The sequence below is a fragment of the Vombatus ursinus genome, unplaced genomic scaffold (genome assembly GCF_900497805.2).
Source record: "Vombatus ursinus unplaced genomic scaffold, bare-nosed wombat genome assembly UNPS02014959.1, whole genome shotgun sequence".
Taxonomy (NCBI): domain Eukaryota; kingdom Metazoa; phylum Chordata; class Mammalia; order Diprotodontia; family Vombatidae; genus Vombatus; species Vombatus ursinus.
In genome coordinates, this window is record NW_020954737.1 from 1726056 (window position 1) to 1742212 (window position 16157).

The following is a 16157-nucleotide window of genomic DNA, read 5'->3' on the forward strand; positions in this document are numbered from 1 at the left end:
TGCCGCAAGATTTATTGGCTGTTCTTTTGAGGAAGCCGAGTTACCCGTCGTTGATTGGTTCGAATCTTTGTTGTTGGGCGTTACACAATTAAAGAAAGGGGAGGATGGGGGTGTGTCGGGTCTCCTTGGTAACGCCCAAGGACCGGTTGTTCTGATTGGCCCACTGCCCCTCCGTCTCTTTGTCTCCATTCCAATTGGCGAATATTTTCTCAGGAAAAGGAGGAAGACGGTGCCTCTGGCCGGGTTCCGGGACTGACGTGGCTAGTTGCGGGAGTCAGGGGTAGCGGGGCCGGAGGCTTCATCTGCAGCCTTTTCCAGGTGAGTAAGGCGGGCTTTCCCGGCGCGAGCGGCCTTTAACGGTTGCCCCCGCGTTCTCCCTCCCCTCCCCCCTCCCTTGGAGCCGCGGTCGCGGGGGGAAGGGAGGGGTGAGAGCGATTCCGCCACCCGCCCCCGGCTCCGGGCGCACGACTGAGTCCGGGTGGTGCGTGGGACCCCGCCCCCTCCGGCTCCCGCTTCCCTTCCCTCGAGGCTGCTCGGCTGCATCCCCGCCCCCGCGCTGGCACTTGTTCGCCTCAGGCCCCCGCCTGGGGTGGGGGGCGGGTAGGACGCGGCTCCCCTCCCCCGTTGCCCCGTCCCCGCAGGTCTGGCCCAGAGCTCCCGCCACCACCTCCCATTTCGGTGTCTGTCTTCCTGGACTTCGGGACGTTTGGCCCCGCGCTGGGAAAGGGATAGGCCTCGTCTTCCTCCCCCCACAACCCATCGGGGGTGTCAGAATAAAAACTGGAAAATAGGACGAATGGCCCGGCCGTATAATAGGACACCCTAGTCGGGGCGGCCTGGACTTCAGTGATAGGAAGGATGGCCAACCCACTCAGACCCATCTCAAGGTCTTGGCGGGTGGCCAGACAGTGGACAGCGATGAGCGACCTCCAGGACTGTCAGAGCTGGCAGGAAACCGGAATATTTCCCCCCCCCCACTTTTACCGAGAAAGAGAGCTAAAAGTGATTTTGGTTCCTAGGTAATGCCGGCATAAACGGGCAGAGTAAGAATAAATCTTTTTGCTCGGACATTTGCATTCTGATAAATTTATGAATTAACTGGAAGAAAAACCTGAGAGACAATTTATTTTTGTCCTTTCCCCATCCCCCCCAAAAAGGGGGGAAAAAAGCTTGCTCTGTTTGCCAGCAACTGTGAGGATTACGTCAGCCTTCATTATGGCGTTGGATCTCTTAAGTCAGGGAGACTAGCAAAACAAATGCGAAGGCAGAGTGTAAAGCACAGTGGCAAATACAAATCGGTTATTGCTTTCTTATTAGCCCTTTAATAAAGGGTTATTAATAATAATAAGCCGTTATTAACCTTTCTTGATTCCAGTGCTTTCCCTTATAATCATTTCCCATTTATCCTATGTTTGGCTTGCTTTGTATGTATTTGTTTGCATGTTGACTTCTTTAGTAGATTGTAAGTTTCTTGAGGGCAGAGACAACCTTTTGCCTCTTTTTGTATCTCCAGCACTTAGCACAGTACCTGGCACATAGTAGGCACTTAATAAATGTTTATCTGATGAATGGATGAATGAGTAAATTATGGCGCTGGCTGTCTAAGTTAAGGTGACTAGCAAAACAAATGCAAAGGCAGAGGAGTGGAAAGGACAGAAGCAAATCTGTTGCTGTCTTCCCTAACTCCTCTTAATGCCAGTGCTTTCACTCAATCATTTCCTGTTTGTCCAGTATATGACTTACTTTGTACATATTTGTTTGCATGTTGTCTTTGCCTTTAGATTGTACCTTTCTTGAGGGTAGGGACTGTCTTATGCCTCTTGTTTGTATCCTCAGTGCTTAGCACATAGGTGATATTTAATAAATGTTTATTGAATGAATGAGTCTGTTATTGTCGAACACTTATTCCAGTGTTAATGGATAGCTTAAGGGTGTAGGGAGTGTCTTAGCCTGCGCAGGCAAGACCTTGCAGGCTTTTTAATGTATCACCTTTGGATGGAGTTTATTTTTTCATGTACTTTGTTCCATTTAACCTCATAACAACCTGTGAGATAGGCAGATCAAACGTCCACTTTATAGATGAGGAAATTGAAATCCGGAGAGATTGTGTGACTTGCTCAAGATGCTGCAAGTGTGGATGCTGGGGCTAGATTCTAGATGTGATTTCTGAGTCCATTGCTTGAGGCCTCTAACAGGAAAGGAGGCTTGAGCAGAGTTTAGAAGGAGGGAAATAACATGGTTGATGGTTGGAAAGGGGGTATAATATTTTGAAGATGGAGTTACCAAACCAGTAGGGGAATGAAAAATGGGGAGTTCGACTTCCTTGTTAATATTTGTTTTCCATCTTGTCTTTGTATTCCCCAGCACCTAGAGCGATGCTTTGTTTGTAGTGGACATTTAATAAATGCTTGTTGAATTGGTTGGGGTGGAGTATATGATAAAGTAGATGATGAAGGAAAGCAGATGTGATGAAAAGGAAGTTGACAATTGGTCAACAAAGCTTTAAAAATCAATTTTTTTTAAAAAAGTGCTTATTATAAGCTTTAAAAATGTCAATAAGGAGAAATAGTTCAATAAATTTAAAAACATGAAGTAAAATTTTAAACCAAATCCCTAGCCCTTTAACAGGGAGGGACCAAACCAATTAACAGATAGCAAGTACATAAAATGCTTTTGTTCTCTTTTTCCTTCCAGGCCTGCATAAAGTCCAATGAAGCACTTTAATTTGGTTGTGAAAGTATTTGGCAGCCATTATAACTTTCTGAACAGGTGAGTGATATGACCGAAACAAGCTTATGGAAAATTACAGCTCTTTGTAATATGACTTGGACGGAGGGTATTAATTATAGTAAGGTATGAAGCAGATAGGCTGAGCCAAGTCACTCAATCTATCTGGGCCTCAGATTCCTAATCTGAAATGAGGGTATTATACTAGATGATGACTTCTAAGATCCCTTCCTATTCTAAATTCTGTGATTGTGATCTAGATCTAGAGAAGGCTGTTAGCTGTCAGGAGTAGGATAATCATTGTGATGGGGAAAAAATGCAAGAATTTTTACAAACATGGAGGAAACTTGCAGTATTTGGTGATGCCATATATATATGTATGAATGAAGCAAAGCTGGAAAGGTAATTCTTAGCTTTTACACCTGGAACTGGCAATAGAGCATACCTTGAGTCCAGACTTCCTTGTTAATGTTTTTACTTTTTAATGCTTTCCGTTGCCTAAAATTTTATCTCCTTTACTTTCTGCCAAGCTGGATATGTAATAGAAGTAGTAGTTTACATTACCTACATACATACATGTACACACATACGTACACACATCACTTCAAGGTTTGCAAAGGACTTTATAATATATGTTATATTATTTGATATAAGAATTCTGTGAGGTAAATACTATAGTATTCCCGTTTTATTGATGAGGAAACTGAAGAATGAAGAGTTGAAGTGATGGCCTAATATTACATGACTGATAAGTGACAGTACCAAACCTAGGTCTTCGGACCCCCAAGTCCATTACTCTTTTCACTATACCAAGCTGCTATAGATGTATAAATACAAATATATATATATATATAAAATATATTTGCATGTTTACTAGTCATATATATCTGTATATGTGTTTTCTCTCAACAAGATTTTAAGCAATTTATGCACAGGGCCAGTCTCTTATGCTTTTTGTACACTCTTAATGGGCACTAAAAGTTTCATTGATAATAGTGGGGAATGTGGGAACGGGTGATGAGGGAGAAAACTCTGAGAGTCCAGCAAACTGACTCTCTTCCGTACTGAGAGGCTACTTCTTTTGTGGAAGATTTCTCATATTGATCTGAGAAGGGCCTCCTGCTCCGACCTGTTTAGCATAGAGCTTAAATATTTGTGATCTTAGCTCTCCATTCTAGGTATGTAGTTACTTTTGCTTTCCTCTTGTAAAGCGTACCTATTCTTGACCTTGACAGTTCATCAAATCTATAATTTTAACATTATGGATATTCCCTTCCCCAGTGCAGATTAGAAGCCATCCGTTCATCTTTATGTAGTTCTCACTGATATTTTATCCTACGTGGAGTTTCTGTGCAATGCACTGGCTGCCTTCCTCTGGTTCCTTTCCTATTTCATGGATACCAGTACAACTCTCAGGTTATCTCTAGGCTTACTACTCTCACCATGATTGGACCAACTCCTTTTCTTGTTACCATGTCTTAGAAATACCTTTGGTGAGATTATATCTCCTTGCTTTATGATCAGTCGGTGTTGATATTCAGCAGATCATTGGCCAAAGTTATCTTTATGGTTGCATCTATTAAGGAATCCTATCACCTAAACATATGCATGAGAAATATCTCTTGTTGGAGCAGAGTCATTATAGTTGTTTTTGTTTTAGGGAACTAATTGCTTTTTTGGTGATCCAGAAATAATAAAAAAACACTTGGATGTTATCTTTTCCATCGCTTTAAATTAAAAGCCTGTTTTCTTCTCATTTTCATGTAGGATATTTTTATATATGCAGAGACCATTTTGATAAAGATTTTATAGAAATAATTAGAAAGCACATTGGTCCCCTCCAGAAGATATTGGGGGAAGTTTTGAAATCTTTATAATTGCTTTTTTTCTTTTTTCTTGCAATAATGCCGTGGATGATCATTTTCATTCTTTTGGAATCTTCTCCGCTTTAAGAGATCTTGAAAATCAATCCTGGAATGCTTTTAGAATTTTGTCACCTTCCATACAGATTTCTTCAATATATATTGGTCAGGTTCATCAGTTCTTCTTTATTTCATTTTAAAGGCTATTTCTACTTAATCACATAACAATGGGATTGTTGAAGTAAATAGTCCAAATGTGGTTCTGCTTTCATAAATAATGAGAATAAATTTCTATAGAAATGTTGGTCTCTTCCATTTTATTTCTATTTATTTTTCTTCTTCTAGTTTCATCTCTTAAGTTCTTAGGATGATTTGGTAGCAAGTCCCTTTGTCATTCCTGCTTTATGCTATGTTATGAGGGGAGTGTACAAATAATCTTAAATCATTCTTTAAATATGAGCTTGTGCTCTAAACTTGTGTTGATGCCACTGCTTAGCAGGAGGTCAAATGTTTTCTGGCTGAGGCGGTTTCTGGTTCTGGCTTCCCTGTTGTGGTATTTTTTAAAAAATCATTTAAACTTATTTAAGAAAGAATGATTATCAGACCCAATATCTACTTTTATCACCTCCCCTAGATTATTGTAATAGCCTCCTAACTGGTCTGTCAGCTTGTAATCTCTCCCTTCTCCTGTTTACGTTCCACATAGCTGTCAAATTATCTTCCTAAGGCACAGGTTTGACCATGTAGCTTCTCTGCTTCAGTACTGTTGGTGATTCCTTGTTGCCTTTAGGATGAAAGATGTAAATGCCTCAGTTTGTCATTTAAGATCTTCTATAATCTGGCCATCTTTCTCCTCTTGAGGAACTCTATATTCTAGCCAAACTAGATCTCTAAGTGTTCTCTAAACTCAGCAGTTTTATCACCACCTTCACGCATCAACACAAGCTTGGAATACGTTCTTTTCTCACCTCTGGCTTTTGGAATCCTTCATTCAAGGCCTCTTTTAGGAAATAAGTTTCTCTATGAAGCCTTCTCTCATTCCCCTAGTAGTTAGTGCTGTCTTCCTCCTCAAATTATCTTGTATTTATTTTTCTTTGTACATATTTAAAAGGCAAGATGTTGTAGTGGAAAGAATACAAGACTTGAGTCGGCAGAGATTTAGTTTGAATCCTGCCTCTGACATTTGCCAGTCATGTGACCATAGACAAATCACTTAATCTGTTTCAGTTTTTCCATCTGTAAAATGGGAATAACAAAAACTATAGTACTTTATACATGGGGCTATTATGAAGCATAAACAAGATAATATATGGAAAACACTTGGAAATTACCATAAGAATGTAATGATGATGATGTTTTAACCTCTCTATAAAATGTTAGCTCCTTGAAGAAAGGAGCTGTTACTTTTTTTCTTTTTATTCTGAATTTAAGAAATCAAACAAGCATTTCCATAACAAAGTAGAATAGAAAAAAAGAGAATTACATATGAAACTTTTCCTTTTCCTTTTATATATGTAATAAAGTTATCATGTAACTTTTTTTTTCTTCTTACCCCCCTTCCTCCTCCATGGCTACCATTAATTAGACACAAATATGTGTGTATGTAAATCCATACTATACATTACTTCTATTTATCAGTTCTTTCTCTGGATGCAGATAGCATCTTCTTTCATAGGTCCTTTGTAGTTAATTTGGGTATTTATCATAGTCAACATGACTTGGTTGCTCAAAGTTGTTCTTAAAACAGTATTACTGTTACTGTATACAACATTCTCTTGGTTCTGCTTATTTCGCTCTTTATTATTTCATGCAAGTCTTTCCATATTTTTCTAAAATCATGAAGCTCATCATTTCTTATAGCACAGTAGTATTCCATCACAACCATATACCACAACTTGTTAGTCATTCATCACTTAATGGGCTTACAGGAACTGATAATTTTCATCTTTGTACCACTAGTTTGTTAAAGTAGGTGCACAAAATAGATGCTTAATAAAAGTGTTTGTTGAATTCAACTGCATTTCCTTTTTTCAGATTCAGCAACTTCTTTAAATGTTTAAATATGTTGCCTTGGAGCTGTTATAAGTTTTTTATTCTCATAATTTTGTGTTTATTTTGTTGTTGGCTATAACCAGTTGATCTGATTGCATGTACTACAGCTGATTCTGAAATGATTCCTACATCCATAACCATTTGTTTCTTGTCTGTTATGATATGGTCAAATTTTTTTTTTTGTTAAATACTTGCCATCCAGTGCCTTTCACTTGATTTCTTGAAAAAAAGTATTCATATTATACAGGTTTGAGATTTCTGAGGCCTTTGGCCTCTTTTATTTCTTCATCTTAACTTTACTTCCCAACACATTTTTTTGCTGTACTTCTCTATGGCTAACTTTGTATTGTAGTACCTAAGATCAAGTTCAAGAGGGAAGATTCTAAACTCTAGTCTCTAGACAAGAGGGAGAGACAACCTTGGAGTCAGGAGTGCCTAGGTTCAAGTTCTGTCTCTGACACATACTGACAGTGACTTGGGGAGAGTCTCTTAGCCTCTCAGTGCCTTAGGCAGATTTCTATAGGTTACAAAGCTGGTGTTCATCAACATTAGTAGAAGGGAGTTTTCTCACTGGGAGTTGCTTATTCCAATGAAATCACAGATCCAATAAAAAAAAAAAAATTAGAGTACATAATGACCTGGTTTGGAGCGTTGTGTCCTAAGCAAACATACTTTTATTTATAGACATTTCAAGTGTCCATGTTGGTGAATGGATGTTTTGTATTCTCTTTGAATCTAAGATGAAAAAAACTTTGTCAGGTCCTTTTTATACTTCTCTGTTGCTGGGGCTGTACCCAAAGTATTTCTGACTTAGAAGACCCTGTCAAAGCTTGTGCTTTCATGGCATAGTCTCAGAGAGCCAAGGGTCACCAGCATGCCACATGGTTGTATCAGAATCTTTTTTAGTAAAAAGTATAAAATATTATTCCCTTCTGGCCATTTCAGGTATAAGTAGTTGATCTGGTTGAGAGATTTGATGAGAAAAGTTTGTGTTTAGTAAGGTTGCAAAGAAATAGGTACTGAACTTGGCATTTGACTGTATTTGGAGTTGAAATAATAGTTAACATTTGTATAAACTTTTCTAAGGTTCACAAAGCACTTCATGTACAGTATCTCATTTGATATTCCGAACAACCATATGAAATAGATACAGGTGATGTTATTACCATTTTACAGATGATGAAATTGAGCCTGAGAAAGGTTAATATGTGATTTAACCTTGATTGCAGGGGCTAGTCAGTGTCAGTCAGTATTTGAGCCCTGGTCTCTACTAACACCAAGTCCAGGGCACTTACTATTATACTACCCTGCCTCTCACAGCATGCTACATTAATGCTTACCCTTATCTTTAAAACATGTATGATAGTACTTGCACTATCTCCTTTATAAGGTGATTGAGAAATAAATTAGATGATGTGTGCAAAAGTTTTTTGTAACTGTAAATCATTTGTAACTGTATCAAATCATTATAACTGTAAATCAAGCTGTTATTATATAGGGTATGCCAGAAGTGTTTGTGCAATTTTAAGTTAACAAAACTTAAGACTCTACTAAGACTTTTGGGACACCCTATAATAAATTCTTGACCAGTATTATTATCTTTAAAATGAGATTCCCCCCCATCTCTTTCTAAATTACCTGGAAAATTTTGAGATTTAGTAGGTGTGACATAGATAGGGAAGATTCTATTATCATTTGCTTTGGATGGTGGTATATAAAATTAGGTACATAATAAAAAGGTTTTTGATTATCATAATTTTAATTTTTATTCTAGACTTTTATAACTGAAGAGAGCACATCAGAAATTGGAAGGGCAGCTTGGTACTTACCTATGTGTTAATTATGAGAAAAATTGTGGTTCTATATTGACCATAGTCTAGTTGTACAGTTTGAATCATCAGATAAGGATATTGTCTACCGCTGTCCTCACTAGTGATGGCTTCTTTTTCTTTTTTTTTTTTAAATTAATTAATTAATTTTTAGTTTACAACATTCACTTCCATAAGATTTTGAGTTCCAGATTTTCTCCCCATCACTCCACTCCCCCCACCCCAAGATGGTGTGCATTCTGAATACCCCTTCCCCTAATCTGCCCTCCCTTCTATCACCCCTACTTCTCTTATCCCCTTCCCCTTCTATTTTCCTGTAGGGCAGGATAGATTTTTGTATCCCATTGCCTGTATATCTTATTTCTCAGTTGTATGTAAAAACAAATTTTAACATTTGTTTTTAAAACTTTGGGTTCCAAATTCTCTCCTCCTTCCCTCCCCACCCACCCTTGTTGAGAAGGCAAACAACTCAATACGCGTTATACATTTGCAGTCATACAAAACACTTCCATAATAGTCATTATTAAAACTATATTTCCCTTCATCCTATCCCACTCCCCCATTTATTCTGTTCTGTCCTTTGACCCTGTCCCTCCTCAAAAGTGTTTGCTTCTGATTACCCCCTCCCCCAGTCTGCCCTCCCCTCTATCATATCCTCCCTTCTTATCCCCTTCCCCCCTATTTTCCTGTACGGCAAGATAGCTTTCCATGCCCAATTGAGTATGTCTGTTATTCCCTCCTTAAGCCAAATCCAGTGAAAGTAAGATTCACTCATTCCCTCGCACCTTCCCCTGCTTCCCCTCCACTGTAAAAGCTTTTTCTTGTCTGTTTTATGTGAGATAATTTACCCCATTCTACCTCTCCCTTTATCCTTCTCCCAATATAATCCTCTTTCACTTCTCAATTTTATTTTTTAGATATCATCCCTTCATCTTCAACTCACCCTGTGCCCTCTGTCTGTATGTATGGAGGGAGGTATGTGTGTGTGTGTGTGTGTGTGTGTGTGTATATATATAAAATATATATTTTTTTTTTCCCTTCCAACTACCCTAATACTGACAAAGGTCTCATGAGTTGCAAATATCTTTCCATGTAGGAATGTAAACAGTTCAACTCTAATAAGTCCCTTATGATTTCTTTTTCCTGTTTACCTTTTCATGCTTCTCTTGAGTCTTGTATTTGAAAATCAGTTTTTCTCTTCAGTTCTGGTCTTTTCATCAAGAATGCTTGAAAGTCCTCTATTTCACTGAATGTCTGTTTTTTCCCCTGAAGGATTATACTCAGTTTTGCTGGGTAGGTGATTCTTGGTTGTAATCCTATCTCCTTTGCCCTCTGGAATATTATATTCCATGCCCTCCAGTCCCTTAACATGGAAGCTGCCAAATCTTGTGTTATCCTGATTGTGTTTCCGTAATACTTGAATTGTTTCTTTCTGGCTGCTTGTAATATTTTCTCCTTGACCTGGGAACTCTGGAATTTGGCTACAATATTCCTAGGAGTTTTCCTTTGGGGATCTCTTTCAGGAGGAGCTTGGTGGATTCTTTTAATTTCTATTTTGCCGTCTGGTTCTAATATATCAGGGCAGTTTTCCTTGATAATTTCTTCAAAGATGATGCCTAGGCTCTTTTTTTGATCATGGCTTTCAGATAGTCCAGTAATTTTTAAATTATCTCTTCTGGATCTATTTTCCAGGTCAGTAATTTTTCCAATGAGATATTTCACATTGTCTTCTATTTTTTCATCTTTTGGTTTTGTTTTATAATGTCTTGATTTCTCATAAAGTCATTAGCTTCGTATTTTTCTTGGAGGCTTTGGATGTAGGAGCTTTGACTTTGTTGTCTTCTTCTGGTTGTATGTTTTGATATTCTTTGTCACCAAAGTACAATTCTGTGGTCTGACTTTTTTTGCGTTGTTTGCTTATGTTCCCAGCCAATTACTTAATTTTTAAACTCTTTGTTAAGGTAGGGATATGCATCCACTGTAAAGGATGTACTGTCCCAAGCTTCAGGGGTTTTGTGTAGTTGTTTTCAGAGATACTTCTAGGGACCTGTAAATTTTCAGTTCTTCCAAGGTGATATGATCAAAAGTGAGGTGTTTACTCCTTTTCTGGCCTGTGCTCTGGTCAATGAGTGACCACAAGCTCTCTTTTCTGTCTTGGAACTGTGAGGAGGATTCCCTCTCCACCACTGCCACAAGCTACACAACACCAACACTCCTCCTCGCCCCAGGAACACTACGCAGATCCAAGCAGGGGCAAAGCAAGAGAATCCTGCCTCTACACCAGCAAAGAGATCCCTGTAATCCCCTTCTGATCAGCTGCTTGATTCCCCCTCTGTCTGTGGGTCAGGAGCTCTGGAAGCAGCTGCTGCCCTGGGGCTGCACCAGGACTAGGCAGGACTGAGGTCCTCTCTCACCAAGGTCCCACAGACCTTTCCTACTGACCTTCTCAGTGGTCTTTGACGTTTGTGGGTTGAGAAGTCTGGAAACCACCACAGCTCCCCTTGATTCAGTTCTCTGATGCCTGATCTGGGTTTGCTGAGGCCTGGTCTTGCTTGCATGGCCCACGCTGAACTGTGCTCCTCTCTCAGCCTGGCGCAACAGACACCCATCTTTCCCATCAACCATCCAGGTTGTTTGGACTGGAAATTTGTTTCACCCTGTATTTTTGTGGGTTCTGCTGCTCTAAAATTTGTTTAGAGCCATTTTTTTTTACAGGTATTTGGAGGGGTTGGGGGGCGAGCTCAAGCAAGTCACTACTTTTACTCTGCCATTTTGGCTCCTCCACCTAGTGATGGCTTCTTCTGCTAGTTCTCTCCAATATGTGTGTCTAATGTGGCCTAGATTAGAAAGAAAAAGGTGAAGGATTCCAAGTATTATATATAAAAGTTTAGGATTCTTCAGAAATTTAACTTATTTTCTCCATTTTAGAAACAAAGATCACAAAATCAGAGCAGTGTGTTTGAAGATTTTCATGGCAGTATTATAATAATTTTTTAAAATGGCAAGTAGCCTAAAACACCTAATAATGATTAAATTGTGTTATATTAATATAATGAAATATTTTAATACAATTAAGAACATAAAGCATAAAGAATATAAAGAAGTCTAGAATGACCTTTATGAAATGATGCAAAGTGAAAAAAAGTAGAACCATTAGTGGTGCTGATGTTTAATGTTTATAAGAAATCATTTAAATTTTTTTTTTAAATCATAAGATTAAAGTTAAAAGTGACCTTAGAGATCATGGACGTAGTTCTTGAGGAGATCTCAGAGGTCATCTAGTCCAGTCCCCTAATTTTACAGATGAGTCAAGTGACTTGCCCAAAGTCTTACAAATAGTAAGAATCAAAGGTGGGCTTTGAATCCAGTTCCTTTAACTCCACAGCCATGGTCCACTGTCTTCACTGTCCAGAGAAATACAGTGATTTCTCTAAGTAAAAGAGGATCCAAGATAATTGGTTTAGCGCTGGAAGGGACCTTAGAGGTCATTGCGTCTAACCCCTTCCCCATCCCCTCCTTTTTATACATGAAGAAATTGAACTACAGAAAGGTTAAGTGACCTGTCTAGGGTTCCAATAGATAAGGAACAGTTGACATTATAGCAGTGAGATTCAGTGTAGTAGCTATGAATGTTTTCTGATCCAAAGAAAGTATTTCTTAAGATCTAGTTAGCAAAATGCATAAAACTTGGGTATAAGCCCTTACACAAATTTGGCTTGTACATAGTCTATTCTGATAATGAATAGTGAATGCATTTTTGCTATGAAAAAGTTTATATGTTAAAAACTTAAGAAGAGGCTAACATACAGTTAATATAACTGTGAAGGATCAGAACCATCATTTTAAAAGTAAATTGAGGGGGCAGCTAGGTGGCACAGAGATAAAGTACTGGCCCTGGAGTCAGGAGGAACTGAGTTCAAATCTGGCCTCAGACACATAACACTTACTAGCCGTGTGACCCTGGGCAAGTCACTTAACCCCATTCCTAGCCCCCCCCAAAAAAAGTATTAAAAGTAAAGGAGAGAAATGGGATCAGAAATCGTGCTGGAAGGTTAGAGAGTTGACGAAATTATTATAGAAAAACTTTTTGAAAGATTTACATTTTAAAGGAAAAGATAGTAGTCTGTTGGAATAGTATTTTGTATTGTATTTTGTAAGGGTTATGTAACTTTATTTAAGCAAGCAACGTCTAACCCTCCAAGAAACCTATCTTGTAAACACAGGGACACATGTTATACTCTCTCTGACTCTTCCAGATATGAGTAGGCCATAGCTCAGTTAAAATTAACAGCACGAAAAGAAAGCAGCTAGATTTGGCAACTGACCACAAATGAGGGTCGTTTGTATTTAAGGGCATATTAAAATAAAGAGGCATTAAACCTCACTCTTTGAGTATATTATTTCCCACATAATTAGGAGAAATTTTGAAGAGGATTTTACTTATAGTAACTCAAATCTTTGTGTTGGTGTTGTTAGGAATATCAATATGAGACCAATCCCTATGTGCTTATGAATTTCTTTGTAGCAGCTCTTTGAAGACATAATTGATAAAGAAAGAAAGAAAAAACCTCCTTAATACTAGCACTGATTCCATATGATGAATACCAGCTTGGTATTTTTATTATGCCCTCTGTGTATGATGTAAGCTGTATCAGTAAAAAGAAGCCCATCTCCTTTTGAAGGTGCCTTAGTTTTGACATTGCTCTTTTGTTGCAGAAATGCTGAGCCGTCTGTCAGGAATAGCGAATACTGTTCTGCAGGAGTTATCAGGGGATGGCACTGATGGTGATATAGTGGGACTTCCAAAACCAGTAAGTAATTTTTCTTACTGTGAGTTAATAAGAGTCATTCTCATTGCTTTTTTGGGGAAAAAGAATGTAATAGATAAGGGGGATTTCTTACCTTTAGTTTAAGAACTTCTTGCCCTAGATTAATACTTTAATGAATTACCTAGATTAGTGGCAGATGAATTTAAAAAAAAAATAATTCTTCTCCCTGTCAATGCTTCTACAGGACAGGATAGGATTTGTACATGTGTGGTTAAAGAATATGATAAAGGCACCACTGGACAAAAACTAAATTCTGGATACAGATTAGGAAATCATTCTAGCTATGTGGGCCCCCTCTGGTTTTTTAAAAGCAGCACTAATATAATTTCCCTTATAACTTTCACTGTACTTCAAAGGAAAGATTTGGAATGATAAGTTGAGAAATCAGATTGCTATGTTCCTAATACCCTTTCGCATTTACTGTTACATTTATTGTTTATTCTGTTATTTCTACTGGCTGATATAGAAGGGATCTTTTTAGGTTAATGTAATCTGAGAAAAAATGTATTGAGATGGGAAGAAGATAAGGGTATGGGAGTTCATCTTTTTTTTTTAAATAAAAAAGAAACTAAGCAGAGCAAAAAAAAGATAGGAATGAAGAAAATTATTCTGGAATATGTTGAATATATTGGAGTATGTTGTGTCATTATTTTTGATGGATTTTTTTTTTTTGGTCCCAATTCTAGGAACTAACACAGGAGCCTGACATGGCGTTTAACAATGGAACGAATGAGGATATTCTGGAGCGATTGGCCCACACAGAGCAACTGGTGATACAGCTGAAGGATGTTATTCGAGAGAAAGATACTCAGTTACAGCAGAAGGATATTATTTTAGAGGTACTATTTCTTTTTCTTTCAAAGTATTTTATAAAAGATCAATAATTCATTTTAGCTCTTCTCTGTGCTCATTAATGACAAATACTATATTACACTCCTACAGGAGTAGGGAACCTGTGGCCTTGAGGTCACCTGTGGTCTTCTAAGTCCTTGGGCGCAGCCTTTTGACTGAGTCCAAGTTTTGCAGAACGAATCCTTTTATTAAGGAGATTTGTTCTGTGAAGTTTAGATTCAGTCAAAGGGCCATACTTGAGGACGTAGATGACATGTGACCTTGAGGCTGCAAGTTCCCCACCCCTGCTATAGCATATAGATGGTGCCTACTAAAATTCACTGTGATTATGTATAAGTTAACTGGTGGGTAAATAAATGTCTTTTCATTTAGCATCATTATTCTCTGGTAGGAAGAAAGAAAAGCTGCAGACATGAAAATGACAAAATTGAAACTTCACGCGAAGGCCCGATTAGCCTCCCTGAATAAACGTATGGAAGAAATGAAAGCACAAGGAGGGATGGGGACATCTCAAGAACCCCAGTCAGAGAAACAGCAGCTCCTTAACAAGGTATGGGTGAATTGAGTATAATAAATATTTACAATGCAGTCGTCTTCTGTGGTATCAAAACATAAATCATACGCTCCAGATGGTACATTGTCAGGAAGGAAAGCTTATAATTTCAGACAAGATATCAAAATGCAAGAAGAGTAGAGTTCCCATAGAAAACAGGGACATGAAATACCTACTAAATTGATCATCAGTTTCAGATAATAGTCAGACAAGTCTTACCTAGCACAAGCAAGAGGGAAGAAGAAGGATGTGAAGGCAGGAGAGGGACATTGTATGATTGTTGATGGGAAAAAAAAAAAAAAACAAGCCCTGCTATGACCTGGTCATGTTTTGATAGATTTATCTTTAGGGTCCTTGTTCTGAGTTTTTTGTGCTGACCTTTTAGACTTTGACTAACGGTAGAGTTGCTTCAAACAGGAGAATTCTGTTTGCCATTGAACTTGCCCACTTATACCACCCAGGGTTTAAAAGAAAAGCTAGGAGGGAAGAGAGTGTCACCCTTTGTGACCATTTTTGGAGACCGAGGTGTCTACCGCTCTGTTAGAGAGATTCATCCAAAAAACTAATATTGCCTTGGTCTACGTTAAGAGTTTAGAATTTCCAGTACTAAGGAAGTAATAGTTCCTCTGTACTCTTTCCTCTTCATAGTTCATCCAGAGTATTGTGTTCAGTTCTGGATACCACAGACATTGATAAACTGGAGAGTATCCAGAGAAGGGCAGTTAGAATGGTGGGCCTTGAGTTCATGTTATAGGAGGACCAGTTGAAGGACCTAGAGATGTTTAACATAGTGAAATGAATACTCAGTGGGTGCATGATAACAGGTTCAGATACTTGATGGGCTCTCATTTGGAAGAAGGATTGGGTGGAAGTTGCAAAGAGGAAAGTTTAGGTTTGATGTCAAGAAAAATTTCCTAACAGTTTAAACTGGCCAAAATTGGAAGGGACGTCCTCAGGAGAAGGTGAGTTACTCTTTTTTTGTAGATCTTTAAGCAGACTGGAGTACCATTTGTTAGATATGTTAATGGTGGAAATTCCTTTTATGTAAGGGTTTTATTCTAGATGACTGCTGAAGGCCCTTTCCATTCTCAATTCTGCAATTATAGATGTCATTTAGGAAGTCACTCAGGGGTGTTTCAGATCTTGATACAGTGAGCACAATGTAATCTGCAAATAGGAGCATCTGGAGGACCTCATCTATAGGGAATCCCTCTTTAACTCTGTGCTAGGCCTCCTCCATTATTGTGACAAATTCATTTGGGAAACATACATCTCCCTGTTTTATTATTTGCTTTGTATTAATAATCAGAGGGCGGTTGAACAAAGTTATCCCTGGTCTAGTTCAGCTGATTTTCCTGTCTTGTCTTTTCTTTCTTTCTTTCTTTCTTTCTTTCTTTCTTTCTTTCTTTCTTTCTTTCTTTCTTTCTTTCTTTCTTTCTTTCTTTCTTTCTTT

The 16157-nt window shown here is 38.4% G+C and overlaps 1 protein-coding gene across 4 annotated transcripts in view; it reads left to right on the plus strand.

Moving 5' to 3' along the window:
• The first annotated feature begins 224 nt into the window (after positions 1–224).
• Positions 225–16157, plus strand: part of GOLGB1 (golgin B1) — a 79947-nt gene continuing 64014 nt past the window's right edge. For all 4 annotated transcript variants that reach the window (XM_027845287.1, XM_027845288.1, XM_027845289.1 and 1 more), the window contains exons 1-5: positions 225–318; positions 2695–2769; positions 13187–13281; positions 13986–14138; positions 14543–14701. In XM_027845287.1, coding sequence (XP_027701088.1) covers positions 13189–13281; positions 13986–14138; positions 14543–14701 — 405 coding nt within the window. In that variant the 5' untranslated portion in view covers positions 225–318; positions 2695–2769; positions 13187–13188. The remainder of the gene's footprint in view (positions 319–2694; positions 2770–13186; positions 13282–13985; positions 14139–14542; positions 14702–16157) is intronic.